Below are 23875 nucleotides of genomic sequence, written 5' to 3'. Positions count from 1 at the left end.
TATTGTAGAAAAACTTACCAGCTTAAATGTAAACCCATATGTCACAAGATGGGTTGCAAACTGGCTTAAGGACAGAACCCACAGGGTTAGAGTTGCTGGCGCTGTGTCAGACTCCAAGCCGGTCACAAGTGGTGTCCCACAGGGCTCGGTCCTTGGCCCCCTATTGTTTGGCATCTACTTCTCAGAAGTACAGGCCAGCATGGGAGGACTTTGGCTGACAAAGTTTGCAGACGACTGCAAACTGGGTGCCATAGTGGAAAGTGCATCGGACACGGATATCCTTCAGAAGGGACTCACGGAAACAGATAGCTGGTGCCAGAGCCATGGCCTGAAGTTAAACGCCAAAAAATGTATAGTCATACCCTTCGGGAAAAACAAGGTAACCCCAAGCTACCATATAGGTGGCAATCCACTAAGCACAGAAGAGGTTATCAGGGACCTGGGGACCCAGGTTGACAGTGGCCTTTTTTTTGACACTCACATTGCTAAAGTGGTTAGAAAGATCTTCTACATTGCCCACCTGATCATGAAGGGATTCACATCCAGATCTAGTGAGGTCATTGTTCCCCTGTACTCTTCACTTATCAGACCAATGATCGAGTACAATGCCCCATTCGGGATGTATCTCACCAGACATCTGCAGCAATTGGAGAGACCCCAAAAGTTCCTCACCAAAAGGATAAAGGGACTCCAAAATCTGTCATATGCTGCCAGATTGAAGAAACTCCAGCTCTATTCAGTCGCATACCGTCTGCTCAGAGGTGACATGTGCCTGACATACAAGGCCATGTCCAACCCGAATTAATGGACATGCTCCACCTCAAAAATCCAAATCCACCAAAACCACTAGAGCAAGCAACTTAAACCTTAGCACGGATATAAATAGGACGTGCTGGAGGGATAGATTTATCACTCAGAGACTCCCTATGCTGTGGAATAAAATCCCGGTCCATGTGAGGCAGAGCACCTCGCTGACTCTGTTCAAGAGAAATCTAGACCTGTGGATGGGAGATCGTAGGTTGAATCATCTCTGTGTCACTGCTGGACAGAGGCACAACAAACTAATGGGCACAGTATTTTTTCATATAAGGGGTGGCGTAAGCCACAAAAATTTGGGCTAGGCTTATAAATGCCTTAGGGCAGATAGCCTAGTATAAACCTATGAACCTATGAACCTATGAACATCTCTCATCCTCGGTTTGTCAGAAATGTTCAGCACAGTGTTAAGTTTCTATTAGACTTATTTCTGGTCACCCATCTGCTAACATGGTATGATGGTTTTGCAGTTACATTGTTGGCTGTACTCAAGAGTGTTAGATGGCAACAGGAAATGTCTTCTCAAATGACTGGGTGTCCTACAGTGATCCATACTTGAATATCTACTTTAACACCATTTGCAAGTGACAAAAAAATGCAAATAAATATCTTGGTCTCTCTCTGTCTCTCTGTCTCTGTCTCTCTCTCTCTCTCTCTATATATATATATATATTGCATTTCTATTTATACCATTGTAATATTTATATCACCATGGTTTTAGCATATTTTCTTGTTTAATTATTCAATTATATAGGCAGCAATTTATCCTTGGAATTCTGAGCTATTTCCTGTTTTTACTTCTACTACTAGATTTCTGAAACCACAAGCACAAAAGAGGATGCATGTAAAAAAAACAGAGAGAGAGAAAGATGACAAGTAATGAATAGTGAACCATACCTGTTCATCACCATACAATATTATGCAGTCATCCTTTCCAGTAACACTGTAACAATAGAATGTTATTGTTAGTTTTTCTTTCTGTATTTCTAACTTATTTTATGATAATTAATCAGAATCACAGAATCAATATAAAATTAGTTAAGCAAGGCATTGCTAGATGACCACTTTATCATAGTTTATTGCAGTTCTCTGTTTTGCCAAATTGCTGTTTCAGATATTCTGTGACATTCACAGAAATTATTAGTGTAAACCAACAAAATGAGACATATAGTAGCTTCAGACAGGAAGTATCATCATCAGACATCAGACCCCCTCCTGGACCCCCCCCATTACTTAACATATACTAACCTTGAGATTGCACAACAGCAACAAAAGGACATGTCCTCAACCACCAATGTATTGTGATCTTGCATATTAACAAAGCTGTTACTACCAGCACTCAGCCTTATGTATCTCAATTGAAAGTTCAGTTGCTCTTTACAATACTGATAATATCTACAACAACATCTGTTAGATATTAGGGGAAAGATACAAGCACTTTATTTCAGTGAGAAGTTACATAGAATAATGTGCAAAAGATTATGGGAAAATCCTGAGTGGACAGTTGCTTTTTTCAGGACTGTAAGAAGTTCTCTTAAAAGATAGCTGAGGCTGATTGCTGTGTATTACTGAGGTACTTACTGAATGCTGTATTGTCTTTCTTAGTTTATTCTTCTTGTGTCTTTCATTGTGTTTGTATTTAAATAAAACCAACTTGCTTTTTAAAAACAAGGGACAGAACATCTTTAACATATACCTGAACTAGTATCACATGAGGCCCACTTATAACACCCTATTCAAAGAATGCATCTCATGTTGTACTGCTGTGTCACTGCTGAAATGTAAATCCAGGAGGCTGATATGGGGATAGTACCCACAAACTTCTGATTATTTCTATAAAAGGCAGACATAGAATCTGCTGACCCATTAACTCTTGATTGCAAATACTTATGAATCATGCAACCTAGTTTGTCGAGTGTACTGAATCACACATATTTGGAGACACATTCAGAGTGGCCAATGGTGAGAAGGAAAATTAGTTTTAGTATGTCCAGCAAGTAAAGTGTGACCCACAGGGTATATATATACATATGTGTGTGTGTGTGTGTGTGTGTGTGTATCATTATTCATCAGATAATGTCTACATAAACATGCTATTTGTCAGTGAAATAGATTATTTATGCTGGTGCTATCACAGGCATGGCTTAACAGTTTTTTTGAGATGCAGCAAGAATCTCTGTTTTCTGATAAAGTACAAAGGAGGGCTACATTGTCCCTTTTGTTTTTGTCCTAAACCCAGACCTAGAGATATGTGATTCTGGATAGCCACTGGTGATTAACAAAGAACAGTGAATACAGAGGAAGAAAATAAATGTCTGCCTACCTGTCTAGTGCAAAGAGTCAGGGCTATATGTTAACAAAGTTCATCCTGTAGCCCTACATTTGAATCCTTCCATTTCCACTTACCTAGTACAGTAAAGTCTCAGTTAACGCATGGGGATTGGTAGATGCCGGATAACTTTCGTATCTGGTTTTTGTAGTTTTCTGGTTGCTTGTGAGTTACTGTTTAAAATAGGCCTGACTAATACTGTATCCAATACTATTTGTTTGGTTTGACATGTTCTCAGGTTGGGGAAAGAAGCTCTAAAACTCTAAAAACGTAATGTATATTTCTGCGGGGGGGGGGGGGGCAGAAAGTGCAGCACATGAAAATTGTACTGTATTTCTTCAATATTTTTGCCGGTTACTTCAGAGTGCTGGTTGCTTGAGTTCCGGTTAACTGAGCATTTACTGTATGCGACTCTGACCAAGTAACATAACCTGAATTTTTTTATGGGTTGTCCCTAAAGAGGCATGTTTATGTGTTATGATTTGCTCATTTAAAAAATCAGCCTCAAATGAAATGACAGTGTATTATGCCATATTACAAAAATGAATGGATATTATGAGTTTGGAAACTGAAAACTGATTGGAAGAACCTCATTTCCTATAATCTCACATGAAACACAGGTTATCAGAACTGAAAGTATCATGCTAATGAATGGAATGAAAGCAGTATATTCTCTGGCCTCTAAATCCTGTTTGTGTCATGCAATGAAACTATTCTCAACGGATTAGCAAGTTTTAGGCCAAAACAGGAAGCTTGTACATTCTATCCATGATAGGAGACAGACATGTACTGTATAAACCATAGTGTACAAATTAATTTTTGAGAAAAAGACAGCAGCCTTTTAATCAGGTCTAAGCACTGAATGTCAAGACTTAAAACACATATATTAAAACAAAAAGGTATATGTGAGCCAGCAAAGAAGGCATATGTCTCCATAGGGATGTATGCTTAGTGGCTCCCTACTGAAATTTCAGCACTCATAAAGCCAAGTGCTAACAGGCCAAAAAAGATCAGAAATCCATGAGAAGAGGCGAATGTGGAATATTGCTCTTCTCCCTTTTCATTCTTTTTTTGCCAGGGGCAAGCGCCTACGCAGTCCATGATGTGAAGGCAAGCTCTCCTAAACCTATACATACCAACTCTGAGATCACCATACCTTGGAGAAAAGGAGATATTCCAGGAAATTTTCAGTTTCAGACTTAAGTTATGTAAGTCCATTTTTGGGCCATTTAGTCTCTGTGTTTCAGCAGGTCCTGACATTTCAAATGGTTACAACGCAGGATAATGTTACTAGCTTTATGTGAATTATAGTATATGTGTTGTGTCTTTATTTTCATATGTAGGTTATAGACCATTTGGGGGGAAGGTAGCTACTTTAGGAGGAGGCAATATCAAGGGAGCTTGGTCTACAACTTTGAAACTTCTGGTTACATCCTTGATTGCAACTGTACTTTAACTTGCTTTGCCTCACTTCAACACTAATGCTAGATCAAAGAGCTGGATCATGCAGTGAAAATAACAGACACCTCACCTCCTGCACCTACCAAACCAACAACACTTAAACCTACATATTTGGAGATCCTTACCAGAAGCTTACCTAAACATCAGAGACCACCAAAATACAAACACAGGCATAATTCACATAATACATCCTCTGCAGAACATAGTACACATAATATATCACAAACCAGTGTCTCACCAGTCAAGCCCCTAAGGCATAACACAAAAACAAACATTGCAGTCAGAGGCAACTCAGTTGTGAGACACACAGATGTCCCTCTCACCAGGTTGGATAAGGAAAATGTCAAGGTCAGCTGTCTGTCAAGTGCCAGGATCCACCACAACACACACGCACTCAAGTCTCTCAACAACAGGCACAGTTTTGACTCCATCATAGTCCATGTTAATGTGAATGACTTGAGATGTACCTCGCTGGACATTATAAAGAGAAACATGACTCAGCTCTCTGATTACCTGCCTGAGACACATAATCAGCTCTCTGATTATGTGTCTCAAGCAGGTATGTCCCTAGCTTTAAGCAGCATTTTACCTTCACCTAGGATGATACCTCAATACAAACAAGAAAATGATTGACTTCAACAATTGGTTTAGTTTCTGGTGTCATTCAAAGGGTATCCAGTATCTGTCAGTCGACAGACCTCGATGCTTTGCCAGAGATGGTCTTCATCTGTCACCCCTGGGATTTTGGTTACTGGCTAAGGCTCTTGCCGCCCCCATAGTGGCCTTTTTAGGCAATGTCACAAGAACAAAATTCCCAATGTAAAAATACCCTCTAAAAACAACCTCAAGGTTATGCTGCTAAATGTTAGGAGTCTAAACCAGAAACTGCAGTCAATGGAAGCAGTCCTCACCTTGGAAGATGCTGACATTTGTGCAGTCATTGACACCTGCTTTAAGGCTGAGGAGAGCACCCCAGCTATGCCAGGTTACACCTCCTTCCACACATTCAGACCACAGACTGAAGGCATGAGAACTAAAGGAGGTGGTGTGTCAATATTCATTAAAGATAAATACACCTCTAGATTGGTTAAACAACATGATTCCCTTGAATTACTTCAGGTGCAACTGACTGTAGGCAAGACCCCTCTTCAGGTCATTGTCAGCTATAGGACCCTCTCCATGAATCAGGACATCACTTAGCCTACTTGGATCTACTTGAGGCAACCAAGATACAACCAAACACCCTGGTTTTGGGTGACTTTAATTAATCATCCATTGACTGGGAAAATTATGTGTGTTGTGTTCTAACTCACTGGCCCAAAGGTTCCTGGACTTCGTTAACTCCAATGGCCTGGACCAGCTGGTTGACATACCCACAAGGGGCTCAAACATCCTGGATCTGGTGATCACCAACATGGGGGGACCGCTGCACCACCCCCAGTGTGTGGTCATCCCTAGTGAGATCTGACCACAAATCAGTCTCACTAGAAGTAACTATAACACAAGACACCTCCCTTCCCTCCAGCCAGGGCCAGCCTTAGCCGAAATGGTGCTCTAGGCAAAGTAGTGCTCTGGTGCCCCTTAAGCCCCACCCACACCATACTCATGAAACATCCTTATTTGACCACACCCACAGGTAGGTCAATTCCCAAGAAAGCCACTCCAGTCTTTTCCTTAAATTATTTAAATGCATAGGAAGAAAAAGATACCTTGTAATGGAGTTAAAGTGAAACTACCTTTGCGTACGTATTTCCTACTTTAAATACAAGAGCTGGATCATGGTCAAATAGGGCCCTAGGCAGGGTAATAGACTGGCCTCCCCCAGAGCAGTCCCTCCTGCAGCAACCCCCTACCCCCACAAGCAGCAGACTCCTTCCTCAGTCATTCCAGTGTTTGGCAATTTCTCACCAGTTACCATACACACTGTATCAGTGTGTATACTGTTCTCTTGTTTGCTTCTACAATGATTACAGATACTGAAATAAAATAGCACAAACAGATAGCCATTTGCTAAACAAACAATACAGTCTCACAATGAAAACAGACTCAGCACGAGCAGTAAACTTCTCTGCCCTTGAAACTCACATTCATTGAAACGGCATGAAAACCCACATTCATAGAAAACGCATCTGGCCAGTGGAGGATTAAGTTTACCTTTGGGCTGTTTTCAAACCATAGGCTCCTTGCACACATTTTTTAGGGCCATGCATACATGTATTTATTCTTTGATTCACCTTCTTGATTGTATTCAATTACATTCCTTGTATAATACGGCACCACTTGTTAGAATGTGTTTTAAATTTGTAGTTTTAAACATTTTTTAATAAACAATGAAACAAAATGCATGAACCAGTAATGATAAAATGTCCCATTTCAGAACATTTCCATCATAAAAGTCTACTCAAACTGCTATCATTACAATCCACTAATATCAGTAAATATGCAAATCTCTGCAGAAGTAAAAGCCATCTAAATAATTCCACATTAAAGAGATCTGTAACTAATGAAGAGGTTGCTGCTAGCAAACAACTTTATACTTCATTGTTTCATCTACAAACAAAGTGCCTGTTGCCCTTGAATAATAAACTGCCTATGTTACATTAAAATATAAGATAGAAATATTGCAATAGGGAATGGATGGCAAACTGACAACAGGTTCATAGTTACTAGGTATCTCCTCCAAAGGAGGACATTCTCAGGACTGTAGCATCCACCCCTTTAAAGTACAACATAGTACAGTATCAGTAATGCATCTACATACTACGGTAGTTGAACCTACAGCCTTCTGCATCAAAAGAAGTATACTTCCTGTTGTGCTACTAACAATGCAAACAGATTTGGCAAATACAGCACTACACTTCTCTTCCCCTGAAGCACCCAGCTCCTTGTAAAATTCCCTTGACAGTCAACACAAGAAATCTGGAAAAAAACAAAATTTACTGGGGAGGGGGACAAAGGCCCAAAACCAGGGACACATTTTAAACATTGCTTGTATAATCTTAGAAAGTTGCTAGAATAAAATTCTTTGTGTTACTATGCATTTCCTGAAAGATAGGAAGACTGAAACTCAAATAATTATGATTATTTAGTGAATTCAGTCCTCACTGATTTGCCAGAAAACCACAAATTATAAGAGGAACACACCAAAAGTATGAGCCAAACATTCCAGACATTCTGTGAAAATCTGGACAGTTGAGAGCTATGGACTAAATTCCTTGCATCATAAGTGGTGGTATGGGTAGAGAATTCAGGCTCTTGTTTCTGGTACCTAAGGTACAGGGTTTGAGCCTGAGTAGCACTAACCACCAGGTATACTTAACTGGGGCATTACACACACACCAGCCTTAAATGAAGCAGCAAAGCCCTCAGAAGCAATAACAAACATGCACCTACCTTAAATGAAGCAGCAAAAGGGTGTACTGTTTTAAAATTGCGTGAGCCATGTCTGTGTGACAATGCACACACAGACATAATGCGACTGGACTGGAAGAACAGGAGGTGATGCTATGGGGCCTTCAAAATATGGGGTAGACTGCCCTTCTCACCCCCCCACCTAGCTACACCACTAGTCGCTTGTTCCTCCCCCTCACCCTATAGGTTCTGGCACTCTTCAAACACATAATGGGAAAAGTAACAATTAAAATTAAATAAATAAATACAAATTGTGCCCTTTGCGAGGCTGGCCTCTACAGCGCCCTAGATGGTCACCTAGTTCTAAAGCTGGCCATGCTCCCAGCAACAACTAGACTAAAAAACTTCTCCAAGGCCAATTACAACCTCTTATCTGACAACATAAATAGCTTCATAACCCTTATGCTGAGTTATACACCAATGCTTTATACAAGGACCTGTACAATTGTACTGACTCTGTCATACCTGACAGAACCAAAGCAAGATCTTCAAGGAAAAACAAACCTGCCCAGTGGATAGCTGCCATTAATAGGCTATAGCATAGGAGAAAGAAACTGCTGTCTAAGAGTAGGAAGGAATGGTCTCAGAACTGGAAACACTCCCTCCTCAACGTAAACAAGCAAATAAGACTCCTAGTGAAGTCCTCCAAAACTAACTATGAATCCAAATTAGTTTCCCTAACTATGGATAACCACAAGGCGTTCTTTAGTTACATCCATAATCTCAAAGGTAAGGCCCAGATGTGCAATGAAATCATAGTTAATGGTACTACATATACAGAACCTGTAGATATAGCAAACCTGCTGGCTGACAGGTTCAGTGAAAACGTCACTCCCCTGTCCCCACCACATATACTCCAAAGCATCCCTAACACTTATCCCCCACCTAGTATCTCTGAGGAGCAGGTCTTAAACACACTGTCCAAGGCCAACAACACAGCCTCCATAGGACGAGACAACATCCCAGGCTGTGTTCAACATGGTTTAGAACAGGAATTAGTATCACCATTGGGCAGGCTTTTCAATCACAGCCTAAGCACTTGCTCCATCCCAGTGGAATGGAAAACAGCTACAATTATCTCTGTGCACAAAGGGGGTGCATCCACGGACCACTAGAACTATAGATCCATTAACCTGACCAGCCTTATCTGCAAGGCTATGGAATGAATCATCATGGACCTTATTAACAAAGATATAGGAAATCTCTAAATGGCAAGGAGAGATCATGTCTATTAAACTTGGTGGACTTCTTTGAGATAGTCACCAAAGCTCTAGATGAGGGCAAATCTATGCATACAGCCTACCTAGACTTAGCCAAGGCCTTTGACACATTCCCCCACTCAGGCATCATTGATAAACCCACCCAGCTGGGTATCAACCCATATATTGTCAGGTGGGTTGCAAACTAGCTCACTGATAGAACTCATACGGTCAAAATAGGGGACCCCACCTCCTCCAGCAGACCTGTAACCAGTGTTGTTCTACTGGCATTGGTTCTGGGATCCCTACTGTTTGGAATCTACTTCTTCGAAGTACAGACTAAAACTAAAGGACTATGGCTGACAAAGTTTGCTGATGATTGCAAACTGGGAGCAATCATTGAAACCCCTAGCAATGTCAACATCCTGCAAGAAGGTCTTACACAGACTAATGACTGGTGCCAAAATCATGGCCTTAAAAGTAATGCAAAAAAATGCATTATCATCCCCTTCAGCAAGGGTAATGTTCCTGCAAACTACCACATTAATAGCAATACCCTAACCACACAGTCAGTGGTGGGAGATCTGGGCACACAGGTCGACAGCAACCTTAACTTTGATCACCGTGTCTCCACAGTGGTAAGAAGGGTATTTTATATTGCTCATCTCATAAGTAAGGGCATTGCCTCCAGAAAAAAAGAGGTTATAAACCCCTGTACTCTTCCCTCATCAGGCCAATAATAGAGTACAATGTTTCCTTTGGCATGTTCCTTTTCAAACACCTGCAGCAACTGGAGAGACCACAAAGGTTCCTTACAAAGAAAATTCAGAGTCTTCAAAATCTGTTTTATGGGGACAGACTGAAATCATTGTCACATTACTCTATGTCATACAGACTGATCAGAGGTGACCTGTGCCTTGCATATAGAGCAATCTCTGACCCATCTTTAATGAAAATGTTGCACATTTGCAAGTCAAATGGCACATGGGTCACGTGCTCAAAGGACCTTAATCTGGTATGTGACATCAACAGAACCTGCTGGAGAGACAGATTTGTCTCACAGAGGTTGCCCCACCTTTGGAACAAGCTTCCTATTCATGTTAAACAAAGCCCTTCGTTGGCCCTATTTAAACGTAATTTGGATGATTGGATAGGTAACCAGAAATTCACCCGGGTTTTCACCTGTGTCCCTCTTGGACAGGGACAATAGGTGCTGATTTTAGTGTCTGCTTGAACCAGACACTCTTTAGAACAACAGTTGAACTTTGCTAGGCTTATAAGGGCCCTGGGGCTGTTAGCCTAGTAATCTCCTATGATCCTTAATAAATATACTACAGAGAACTAAGCATAGCTGTGGTCTGTGTCCTTGAAAGGGAGAAATGTCATCCAAAATAGGTCTTCTGTTTGTTTTATATGGAATCATGGTAAAAATGGACCTTTTTGCTTTCCTGTATCAGTTCATTAAAGGAAAACATTTCCATTTTTTTATAGAGTGAAATTAGCAGCGAAAGAAATATGGAAGTTTTGCTTTTGTATATCTTTTTATTATACTAAAGTTGACGTATGGCACATACATATGAAAGTATCATCAAAAGGGCTGTGAGGAAATCTTGCAGAAAAGGCAGTTCATGGCAACAACATTGCACCGCCCATTCTTGGACATCAGGTGGGGCATGGTGCACTAATCTAAACCATGGGTTCACTGCCTCGGTCACAGTAAGCCTCACTAAAGGCAAAGAAAAATCCTTGAGCTTCCCCTAGATCTGAAAAAAGTACTTTGTACTATTTCATATAAAAAGTTTTATGCTTTGTTGTACAGGAGGATGACTAGCTCTCCTTAAGCACATCTGAGTTCCTGCACAGAAACAAACACACACACACACACACACACACACACACACACACACACACAGAGCCACACCCACTCACACGCATGCACTTTTGCATGCATGTACATGGATCTGCTTATTACATTATTGTTTTGCTACTAACTTGCAATCAAATACATATATTCAGTGAATGACCATATTTACTGTGATGCCTTATAAAAAACAATAAATAACAGTTTTTAAGTATGCAGTATTTCAGCCTTGTTTGGACCTCCATTTAAATTAAACAGACTCAGCTCTCCTCATGGAAATTCACCTCACTATTTGAGAAACATACACTAATCTGAAGCAATTAGAAATAAGCACAGTGGGCATTCACAGGATTGTTCACTGATCAGTCACAGCTTGAAGCTATGGGAAAGAGTAGTGGAAGCTAGGTTAAGAAGGGAGGTGATGATTAGTGATCAGCAGTATGGTTTCATGCTAGGAAAGAGCACTACAGATGCAATATTTGCTCTGAGAGTGTTGTTGGAGAAATACAGAGAAGGTCAGAAGGAGTTGCATTGTGTCTTTGTGGACTTAGAGAAAGCATATGACAGGGTGCCTAGAGAGGAGTTGTGGTATTGTATGAGGAAGTCGGGAGTGGCAGAGAAGTATGTAAGAGTGGTACAGGATATGTACAAGGGTAGTGTTACATTGGTGAGGACTGCGGTGGGAGTGACAGATACGTTTAAGGTGGAGGTGGGTTTACATCAAGGATCAGCTCTGAGCCCTTTCTTATTTGCAGTGGTGATGGACAGGTTGACAGATGAGATTAGACAGGAGGCCTCATGGACTATGATGTTTGCAGATGACATTGTGATATGTAATGAGAGTAGGGACCAGGTTGAGGAGACCCTGGAGAGGTGGAGATATGCTTTAGAGAGGAGAGGAATGAAGGTCAGCAGGGCTAAAACAGAATATATGTGTGTAAATGAGAGGGAAGGTAGAGGAATGGTGAGGATGCAGGGAGTAGAGTCGGTAAAGGTGGATGAGTTTAAGTACTTGGGATCAACAGTTCAGAGTAATGGTGAGTGTGGAAGAGAGGTGAAGAAGAGAGTACAGGCAGGGTGGAATGGGAGGAGAAGAGTGTCAGGAGTGGTTTGTGACAGACGGGTACCAATAAGAGTGAAAGGGAAGGTCTACAAGAGGGTAGTGAGACCAGCTATGTTATATGGGTTGGAGACTGTAGCACTGTCGAAAAGGTAGGAGTCAGAGCTGGATGTGGCAGAGTTAAAGATGTTAAGATTTGCACTGGGTGTGACTAGGATGGACAGGATTAGGAATCAGTATATTAGAGGGTCAGCTCAGGTTGGACAGTTTGGAGACAAAGCAAGAGAGGCGAGATTGCGTTGGTTTGGACATGTGCTGAGGAGGGATGCTGGGTATATTGGGAAAAGGATGCTAAGGATGGAGCTGCCAGGTAAGAGGAAAAGAGGAAGGCCTAAGATGAGGTTTATGGATGTGGTGAGAGAGGACATGCAGGCGGTTGGTGTGAAAGAGCATGATGCAGAGGACAGGAAGAACTGGAAACAGATGATCCGCTGTGGCGACTCCAAATGGGAACAGCCGAAAGAAGATGATGATGTTCATTTAAAGCTGCAACAGCAGAAATGGGTGTAGCAGAACAGGAAATGTAGACATAGAGAGCACCCTGCAATGTGATTAGTGTGTATAGAATGGGGGACTTGAAACAGGCAAAGCCTTATATGAGGGGACTGGTTATGTGTCCTGAGGAGGACAGAGTACATAGCACAGACTTAAATTAATCTGTTTATTAGTTCACGAAATTTCATGGTATAGTATACTAAGTCCGAGACATATTGCAACAGTTTGTACTTAGAATATAGCCTCATTAATGAACTGTAATATCGATTTCCTGGAAATTACATACTCAGATGAGTTCAGTGTGCTGCTACAATATTTATAATCATTACGGTAGCATTTTCGCCTCACAGTAAGACGCTGTCCGGTTTGATTCACAGCTAGAGCATCTTCGGCATGGAGACATGCGTGAATGGGCGTACCTTTGTTGAAGGTTGTGCATCAGGGCTGGTAACTCCGCACGTAAAAATCACCTACCAATCATTAGCAGACCGGAGTTCCACTGTGGCGACCCCTAACCGGGAAAAGCCGAAAGACACAGACAGACAGACAGACATTTATTATTATTATTATTATTATTATTATTATTATTATTATTATTATTATTATTACTGGCTTATACCTGTATTCCAGTCGTAGAGGCATTGTTTCAAGGCCAGTTATCTGACAATAGGGTTCAAAATTAGAAAGTTCATAGAAACGAATTTCCCGGTCACTGTGAATAAAGAAGTAAGATTTTTAAACAACTCAGAAAAAACACAGCACATTAAAATACAATTTCTGCATTTCTTCTCCATTTTCTGGCATTGCAAAAAAGGCCTATACAATAAAGTGGGTACTTGAGACAGGTCTGGACTTGTATATAAAACTGAACATTTGTTGAAAGTTGCCATGTTCATTTTAAAAAGCTGTGCTTGCTCTAAGTGTTGCTGTGCGCATTTTAAGTGCCAGTACTGTGTCCAGAATAAATACTGATTCATCGGTAATGTTTTTCTTGGCACTCTTAACAGGACTATACACATCCTTACCTGAAATAAACAAACAAGGTGAGACTTCTTATCAAGCAGTTCACTTGAAAAGCTTAGAAACAACAAGGCTGCAGCTTGCTCTATACTTTCAAACCAGCGTTATCCTCACTTATAACATCAGGTCTGGCTATTAAAGCTTGGAGGATTAGACTACAGGTTTTTCTGTAAATTCCACAACAGAGCATCATGAAGCTATTTAAGAGTGACAACATAAGTTATGAAAACTTTTAAACTTTAAATACTAATATTTACAATGTAAATTATATATAAACCATGACACAAAGAAGACTGCATTCATCTTCTAAATTTAACATAATGCAAGAAACCTCCTAAGTATCATTGCTATTGTTTCCATGCTGTCATCGTTGTCCCTAAACAGAAACATTGCCTTTATAGCACCTGGTTGGAACTGATATGAGCTATCTTTACACAGGCAGCCATGCTGTTAGCAACTTAAGACTATGTGCTGAAATACAGCTTGGGCTCACCAGTCCTGCACAGAAATGTCTTGTTCAGTACATTTGAAGTTGTTCAATAAATTCTAAGTGCAGTTACGTACCACAACTATAATTAATAAAACTGCCGGAAGAGACAGGATAATCTTTTTCAAACTAAATTGCATGATACTGTTTAAACTTATTTTATTAAATATTTCTTTCAGTTTGCTATACAGTATAAACAGCAAAGCTCATAGGGATATTGATAACATAATTCATTCTCCTGTCTCAGAGTTTTGGTTTGTGGTGCCATCCCAAGTTTTGATACTGAAGCTAGAATGAATCAGAAGCATTCTGCTGAAAATGTTCATAAATTTTCTATATGCATTCTGAGAATTATGTTCATAGCCGGTTGTAGGAATCAGTAAACTCAGCAGTCTCTGGGGGGCCCCTTGGATCTGGAAGGCCCTTAACCACAGCAAATGATCTTATTCTGATATTTTGTTACATGTTTGTCAAGCCAACAAAAGCTAGTATAGCAGTCTTGTGTACTTAATAAATCTGGTGGGTAATAATAACTTTTAGAGTGATGAATCCTAAGGATTGTCACCAATTCTTACCATTTAAAACTTAAAGATGTCTCTGATTGTTATGTCAAGTAGCAGGCTTCATAATTTCAATAAATGTTTTACCATTGACATAGTGCCCTTGGCTTAGTTAAAGCCTGCTGGTGGGTATTGTCCCTACTAATACTATCATCATAGCTGGCTTTAGGCATCCACAATATGCATCACTGCTCGGTCTCCCTTAATCATCCCTGATTGTGTGGGGATCCCACACAAGCTACTGTTAGGGTGAATAAGGATATAAATTATCAATCATTCTCTGATTACATGATTTATCCTGAACAGTATTGTGTTATGACCCTGTTAGAATAAAAAAACGAACAAGTGAAAATTGGACCAACAAAAGGAACTGGAGGACTGAAACCACCACAAAACGAATTTGACCTAGGTTTCGTCTTTATTTAGACTTCTTCAGAACAAAATGATAAAAAGTTTTGTTGGTTCCTTTTGTTGGTCCAATTTTCACTTGTTCGGTTTTTGGTTTGTGTTTGGTTTCTGTCATGGAGAGTCCTGTTAGAATAAAGCCGACAATCAGTGAATGAACAAGAGCAGGGTAGACGCTTGAGATCGGCAGCCCAGAGTGACTAATCTCAGTGCTAAACTAGAATTAAGAGCAAATACTCACAATCTTAGGGATGGTTTTCTCTTTGAGGGAGTTTTATAAATACTGGCAGGACACCATAAACTATAACTCTCGACTTCTTTCCTTAAGGAATTCTGGGCAGAGTCAAAAGTCAAAATAATATCAGTATAAAAGCTCAAAATCAGGAACAGTTTTAAATATTACTCTTCTTCTTTCGGCTTTTCCCGGTTAGGGGTCACCACAGCGGATCACCTGTCCGCTCATGATTGGCAGTGGAGTTTTTATGGTGTTGAGTTGCCAGCCCGGCGCCCAACCTTCCAAAGAAGGCACACACATGCACGCACTCACACCTAGGGCCAATTTAGAGTGTCCAATCCACCTACAGCATGTCTTTGGGATGTGGGAGAAAACCGGAGCACCCGGAAGAAACCCACACGTCCACAGGGAGGACATGCAGACTCTACACAGAAGGCACCCCAGAATTGAACTAGAGAACCTCTTGCTGTGAGGTGGCAATGCTAACCAGTGCACCACCGTGGCCACCCACTTTTAAATATTACTCTAATTCACTTAAAAAGTTAATAGAATAACATGTTTTGCATCAACATGCATTTTTGGACAATAAGAAGTATAAATCTCTAAAGTCTGATATTACTGACTGCCTGAAATCCTGAATGACTTATCACCAATCAATTTTTTTATGAGAGACAGAGCAGAAATATGAGGCAAGATTAGGGACACTCTATGAAATCAGAGACAGTATCAGGTATGCAATACTCCTGAAGACTGATAAACAACAGTCACTCAGCTGGTGTGACAGTATTATTGTCCCACAATGTACTGCTGTTTGCTGAAATCAGTGTATAGCTAGTATTGCTATGGCTTTTGCACGTGTGTGTGTGTGTGAGGGTTTCTGTATGTGTGAGTATTGGGGGTGTTGAAGTGTAAGAGTAACAAGCTGGCTATAATTTCTTTCTATCACAGATATCATTGGCACTACTATTATGCTTGTGTGGGTGGTGCATGGTTGCAGTATATTTAAGAGTAACAGGTTGGCAATAATTTTTGTTGTTTGACAGAAAGAGGATATGTGTGTAAGCAATTGCTCATTGCCACAGTGAATAACATTGCCATTTCATAGTGATTTGTAATGGTTTAGTTAATGGCTGTGGCTTTAGTTTTTTTGTGTAGAGAGTCTGCATACCCCCGGTTTCTGCGTCTGCCTGTTTATGTGATCTTGTTTCCTCTAGCACTCCAAAGACATGCACAAACAATAACAATGGGCACATGCATAACTCTTCTGGGTAGCAGTAAAAAAATGCAGTTAATGAGTATTTGTCTTTCAAAAATAAGGCATAAAATACATTCCAGAATATTCAGATATTTAGAGCTTTTGAGATTTGACATGAATTGAATGGTGTCCTCTGTCCAAAACCACACCCATTCTAAAAACAGCCTGCTCAGAGGTGTGTGTACAAAAGACTGTTGTAACTTCTGTGGGGGTCTGAGGATGGTGTGAGCATTACTTCTTTAATTTTTATCACAACTAAATCATAGAGATCTGCACAGGAAGTTATTATAGCTTGTACGGGGGTGGAGACAGTGTGGTCATTGTGTCTTTTACTTTTTCAAAGACCTCAGAGGTGTGCAAAAAGATGAATATGGCCTGTGTATGGTCAGTGTACTATCTAGGAGCAAAAAGTTGGAATATATTACTGTGCTCATTATGTTTTCAGTTTCCTCACAATCACACATCAGGCACTTATATACTTGGCTGCCTTTGGGGTTTAGGGGTGAGGAGTGAGGAGGCATGCTATGTACATATATGACAGTAGTCATTTGAAATATATGACTGTGGCCATTTGAACCTCTGCCTTCATTCCAGTGTAACATTGGAGAGCTACACAGTGATTAATTTCTTTTGGGGAGGGCATTATGGAGGTAGACAGTATTCCCATCTAGGATTTAGACACCCTCTCAAACACTTGTCTTTTTAGTTTAGTGTGAGCTAATATTTTGTATGCTATGTATAATCTAAATTACCAAACTGAAATATTTTTATTATTTATTTATTTATTTATTGCATTTGATTACCGGGGTAGTCCACTGGCCAGAAGAACCCATTTTCAGCAGAGGCCTGGGGAGAAATGCTCCACGTTTAACACATATAGACAAGAAATATGTTACAATGATACAGGATATATAATACAACAGCAGCAAATACAACAACATTATGATTACATACGCTAGATTATTAACAGAGGTAAAATGGGAGATGAACATTATGATTATTTACAATAGATTGGTAACAGAAGGTGGAATGGAGACAAACAGTGAGGAAAATAGCATATAGTCATAGACTGAAACTATGAAACAAAGGTAAATTAAATGTTGAGTGAGATATTTAGCAGAGAAGGAAAAACAGTGTGGTGATGTAGGTGTACTCCAGGCTCAGAGTGAGAGGAAAAAAAATGAGTAGGGGTGGTTGAGAGAAAGGGAGACTTGAGTGGTTACAGAGAGAAGAGAAGAAAGAGAGTGAGAGGGTCAAGTTATGCGGTTCTTAGTAGAGGTGCAAGTGCATAACCACTGTGAGGAGAGGTGACGTTTAAGGGATTTTTTAAAGTTAGACATGGCTCTGAGTGGAGGGGGAGGTCATTCCATAGTTTAGAAACAGTAACAGAGTAGAGCATTTGACCAGCAGAGAGTTTAGGTTTGTCAGTATTTAACAGCATTTTGTTGTCTGACCTGAGGTGACGATTAAGATGGTAGATGGTCAGTATACCAGTGAGAGATGGGCAGGCTGCTGGGAGGTAAATAAGTTTATGGGCAATAGTAAGTTATGGGTATATTAGGTGATGAGGGAGTTCAAGCCAGTCTAGTTGCTGCAGTGTGGTGCAGTGGTGGGTGGAGAATTTGGCATTTACAGCAAATTTGGCAATTGTATTGTAACATGAGTTGAGTTTGGTTTTGAGTTTGGTTTTTAGAGAGGACTGGATGCTGGTGAGGATGGGGGCACCATATAATAGAGTTGGAAGCATAAATGGTGAGGCAAGAGCTTTTCTTGCAGTGGAATTAAGAAAGTAGTTTTGCCTATAGAGGGCTCCTAGTTTTTGATGAGTTTTTCTGATACTACTGTGGATATGAAGGTCGAAGGTAAGGTTGTCATCAATGATGACACCTAGCAGTTTTGTATGGGGAAGACTTCAATGATAGTGTTATTTTGGGAATAGACAGAGAGTTCAGATCTATTGACTGGGCTACATTTACTTGGGGTAAATATTAAGAGTTTGGTTTTATTAGGGTTAAGGGCGAGATGGTTCTGTGACATCCAGGATTCGGTTGAGGTGAAGGCTTCTTGCGTATGTTGTTGCAGTAGAGATGCAGATATAGAAGAGCAGATAATAGCAGAATCATCTCTGTATTGAATTACAGAGCAGTGGGAGAGAATGGTGTGGAATTCATTGATGAATATACTGAAAAGAAGGGGACCCAGTATAGACCCCTGAGGTACCCCAGTATTGGTGTTGATAAAAGGGGAGAAGCATTGCTGCCAAATAGTATACTGTTTCCTATTGGTTAGATAGTCAGTAAACCACTGAAGTGTAGGGGGAGAGATGCTCAGTTTGGATAGTTTGGTAAGCAGAAGGGAGTGGGAGACAGTGTCAAATGCTTTTGACAGATCAAGAAAGAGTGCAGAGACGAAGGAACCAGAGTCTCGAGTTCTATTAACTGTGTCCAGGAAGGAGATAAGGGCAGTGTTAGTGCTATGCCTGGTCTAAAGCCGTGCTGGGTGGGGGAAAGCAATTGTTGAATCATCAGGTGATTAAGGAGCTGAGTTTGAATGCACTTTTCGAGTATTTTAGAGATGGGTGAGAGTATGGCAATAGGCCAGAAGTTTGAGATAGCCGATTTATTACCTCCTTTATAGAGTGGAAGGACATATACTTTTTTTCCAGATATCTGGCATGCAAGATTCCTGAATGGATCTGTTGACAAAGATACTGATGGGGTATGCTATGGTGGAGGCTGATAGTTGTAAGAATTCAGCAGGTAGGTTGTTAGAGGCATTGGTGCAAGGTTTTAGTTTATGAAGAAGTTCTTTTTATGGTTGAGGTAGGTATAGGGGAGCGAGAGAAAGTGGGTATTGAAGTAGATGAGGTTTGTGGTATAGTAGTGTAAGGTAGGTTAGTGTTTAATGGTGGGAAGGTGGAAGTAAGTTTAGTAATAGTGTCTATGAAATAGGAGTTAAAGAGAGAGGCTAACTCTGGAGAAGTTTTTTCGGGGTTTGGCGATGGATTGTGATTAGTTCCTGGATGGAGTAGGGAATTGATTGCTCCCCAGAATTTCTTGGGATTGTGATTATGTTGTTTTTGTAGAGTGTGGAAGTCTTCTTTTTTGTTTTTGATTACTAACCGTTTGGCCTGGTTACAAAGTTGTTTGTAAAGTGTGAGGTTGGAGGCAGTCTTATTCTTTTGTCAGGGTTTCCAGGCTTTGTCCCTAGAGGGTATAATTTGCTTAGTGGACTTAGTTAGCCATCTAGCATGATTACTCTTGACTCTTTTTAGGCATGGAGGGGCAAGAGTATTGAGGATCCTTAGAAATGTTGAGTTGAAGGTTTCTACAGCTTCATTAAGAGGGAGAGATTTTAATGGAGTCCAGTTAGTGTTGTGCAATATGTCATTAAAGGTAGTAGGGGAGAATTGGGATAAATCTCGAGTGTATCTATATTGGTGTATGTTTGGTAGTGGCAAGGGCTTCCGTATTGTGAATGCTGGTGAGTGGTCACTTATACTATCTGGGAGTGTACCGGAGGGTCAGAGACTATGATCCAATCCAGAATTGAACCTTTGCTATTTCTTTTATCAGGCCTAGTAATATCAGAGATAAGCTGAGTATAGATATGAAGATTGATGCCTATGGAGGGGTTACTATTGGAGATTACTGACCAGTTAATGTTGACAGCACCTAGCATGATTGTTTCATTTTTTTATATTGTTTGAGGACCAGGCAAGGATATCCTCAAGTACTGGAATATATATGACTGGGAGAATATATATAACTATAATGCAGAGGTTTCTTTGGTTGTTTAGTTTTAGGAGGGAAATTAGTAGCTCTGCAGTGGAGAATGTAGGAATAGGCTTAGAGTAAGGAATCACTGTGAAGGTGCTAGGGTATAATAGGGCAATGCTTCCTCCTTTTTTACAGTGTTTATCTGTTCTTTGACAGGAATAGTTTGGGGGAAGAAATTATGTATCCTTTATATCTGGTTTTATCCAGGTCTCGGTAATGGCTGTGAAGTCTGGTTTATAGCGACTTAGCCATGCATGTATATGGTGGATTTTGTTTCTTATACTTTGAGTATTGATGGTGGTGAAATATAGAGATTTTCTAAGGTTAGAGGCTTGTTGAGATGATTGAGAAGGGCCAGGGTTAGGGTGGATATCACCCCTCTGGAGTAGTCTAGGATTGAATGGTTGAGATTTTGGATGGAGACTCTTTTTCAGGTCACAGAAATGAATTTGAGTTGGGTTGATAGGAAGAGTGTTTTGTACAGAGAGGATTATCAGTTTTGTTTCTAAAATGTAGTCAGTGGCATACAGACTAGACCAGATTGCAGAGTATCTGGAGAGGGTGGTAAAGTATGTAGATGTTGATAATGTGGGTTTGTTGGGTATACAAGCTGGATAAGGAGAGGAGGGGGTTAGAAGGAGGGAGAAGGAAATGGTAAGTATTAGGAGAACAATTTTGTACATGCTGGACATGCTGTAGGGAGTAGAATATAATAGGTGAGTTTGTGAGGTGAAGGAGTAAGTTTAGTAGAATTGGTGTGAGAAACCAGAAAGGGCAGTAGTAGAGAGGTGATTTGGGTATTGAGCTTATGATATTTGCATCTAGATTGGAGTCAGTGTAAAAGGATGGGCCTTAAATGAGACATGTTAGTCCCTACACACAGGACAGACCAAGTCTGGGTTTACATTATATGAATAGTGAATATTTTTTGATGTCTGTAGCAGGTAGATTAGGTTGAGTAAGTATTTTAAAGCTGGAGCAACAGTTGGTAGGAAATACAATGTATGAAATACAGAGATGTACGCAATTAAAATCTGGGTTGAGAAGGGTAGACACTATAGGCATGAAATGTAAACGGGTTAACTAATCCAGACAATAGAACTGTGTATTCATATAGTTAAAAACTAATTGCTTATTTACATATTTCAGAAAATCACATCACTGGATTGTTGATTACCAGGAGACATATTTATATGACAAAGACTATGCAGCATTGATTAGGGATACTGGCATGGGAAGTGGTCTCTTTTTTTCAACAGCTAAGAAAAAAGAGGTAGTGTCATTGATAATATATAGATGTCCTCTTATGCTGGTAAATATGATAGTGGATGTGAATGCTCATGATGTAGGACTCAAACATTATTTGAAGGTGACCTTAGTAACTATATTTACTACATATTTCCTTCATGGGAATAAGATGAACAGGTAAAGTTCTGAAAAAGCATCTTAGAGATGATGGCATTTCTAGAAAGTGTATCTGTATATATATATATATATATATATATATATATATATATATATATATATATTGTTGACACTACTATGGCAGAATTTACATGGGGCCTAGGATGAAGTATATTCTGCATTTGGGAAGATATGTAAGAACTTACCTGACATTGTGTTTACATTCAGTCTCATATATAAACTTTAAAAAAATCAATGTGCATTTACTAATGGGGAGGTTTACAACAGTAACATGTATATCTGACTTCGGAGATTAAGACACATATAATATTTTTGTCAGATTATGCACTTTTTAAAGTATACAATTAGGATAGGTATACCCTTCTTGAAAGACAGTGAAGGTTTCAAATTTGTTTTCTAATAAAGGGTGTATTCAGGGAATAGTGTCTTGCACTGATTAAAACAAATTTAGTGATGGTAGAGTTGAATCAGTATAAAGAGTATTAACTTATTGTAATGATGTCAAATGTAAGGTTAAAAGAAACCTTAATATCAATATTAATTTAGGAGAAGCAATTAGTATGAAAAAAAGAAGGTCCATAGACTGGAAGAAGAATTAATGCAGTTGCAATACAGAACGTTGGAAGGTGAGGCTAGCTTACTAAATTAAAGAAATGGCTGATTTTCATTGCAATTGTCAAAAGAATATTTTCTTAAAAAAAAAAATATTTGTATAATTTGCTGAATTATAAAAAAATACTGTCAGAAAGGCTTAGACAGCACAGCGCACAGAGGGTGATAGCAAATAACCTTAGAGTTGGGGAGAAGATTTGACTAAAGGTCTGTTTCTTATTCTGGAACATTTTAGGCAGCATTATGGGGGCATTGTATTGGACACAGACTAAAGAAAATATATTTTTTTACAAAATCTGTATCAAACAAAGTATAGTAAGACTGAAAGTGCAGATTTTATTCTCCCTACTAATTCAGAAGAACTGAAAAATGTGTAATGAACAATAAGTGGGAAAAAAAACTGCTTACAGATGGTCTGACCATCAAATTTTGGAGTCTGTAAGTAGACAATATCAAGGCTAGGTTATTAAGTTGTTTAATGTGGTATAATGCAATACTGAAGATGAACTTGAAGGGAAATGTTTAATGCTTCTTCATCATGTATGCTGATATCAGTGCTAAATCATGACTATAAGTTCCTAAGTAGTTTAATAATGTTCAGGGCTAATGACCAACTAGTAACACAGATTCCTTTAAATAAGGTATGTATGCGTTATCCTTCATCCAACAGTACAAATATTTCTTAAAAGTTGTTTACACCTGGCTTAGTGAAGAGGGCTGAGAACTTAGCAGCAAAGTTAATAGCTGTAAATCAATGCTAATTTGTAGGAGGAAGACAAATATTTCATAATACATTTAAAAATGCATTTTATTAAAAGAGTACAACATGAATATGATGTCCTAATGGTAGTAAGCCTCAGTGTTAAAATGACAGAGTTGGGTGCTGCTACCTTATGAAGGTTTGGGGAGAATTTCAGTTTTCAAAGGATTTTATCAAATTAATAAGGGTAATAAGGGTAATATATAATAATTCCAAGGCCTATGCGAAAATATATAGTGGAATGTCATTGACTATCAGGGAATGAGTTAGGACTGCCTTTGTCACCATTGTTGTTTGCACTTTATCAGGAGCCATTAGTAGCACTAATTAGAAGCATTGCTTTAAGAGGTTACTGGATACAAGGGGAATAATTTAAAATATCTTTTTGTGTTGATTTACTTAACCAGACATGGATATGGGAAAGTTATTTTGGTTACTCGATAAGTTTGGGAAATATCTAGGTATAAAATTAACAAAGCAAAAACTAGTCTGTTAGAAATTAATGAGACTTTTATTAGATTGGAAGGATCTGTATATAAGGTACTTGTGAATTTGATTAAGAGGAACATCAGCAGTGTCCTTTTTGAAAACAGATAAGAAGTTAAAAACTGATTGAAAGGTGATCTACAAAAATGGAAGATGAGT

General features: G+C 39.5%; 1 protein-coding gene across 1 annotated transcript in view; it reads right to left on the bottom strand.

Moving 5' to 3' along the window:
• The window catches only part of LOC122793773 (WD repeat-containing protein 49-like), a 630038-nt gene that overhangs the window by 472663 nt on the left and 133500 nt on the right, over positions 1–23875 (bottom strand). Inside the window, exons 5-6 of the mRNA XM_044061963.1 lie at positions 13312–13404; positions 1714–1759 (exon numbers count right to left, since the gene is read on the bottom strand). Of these exons, the coding sequence (XP_043917898.1) occupies positions 1714–1759; positions 13312–13404 (139 nt within the window). The remainder of the gene's footprint in view (positions 1–1713; positions 1760–13311; positions 13405–23875) is intronic.

The sequence above is a fragment of the Protopterus annectens genome, chromosome 2.part0 (assembly GCF_019279795.1).
Source record: "Protopterus annectens isolate FY-2018-M chromosome 2.part0, PAN1.0, whole genome shotgun sequence".
In the NCBI taxonomy this organism is placed as follows: domain Eukaryota; kingdom Metazoa; phylum Chordata; order Ceratodontiformes; family Protopteridae; genus Protopterus; species Protopterus annectens.
The sequence above is the reverse complement of the archived record's forward strand: the minus strand, read 5'-3'. Positions and strand labels throughout refer to the sequence as shown.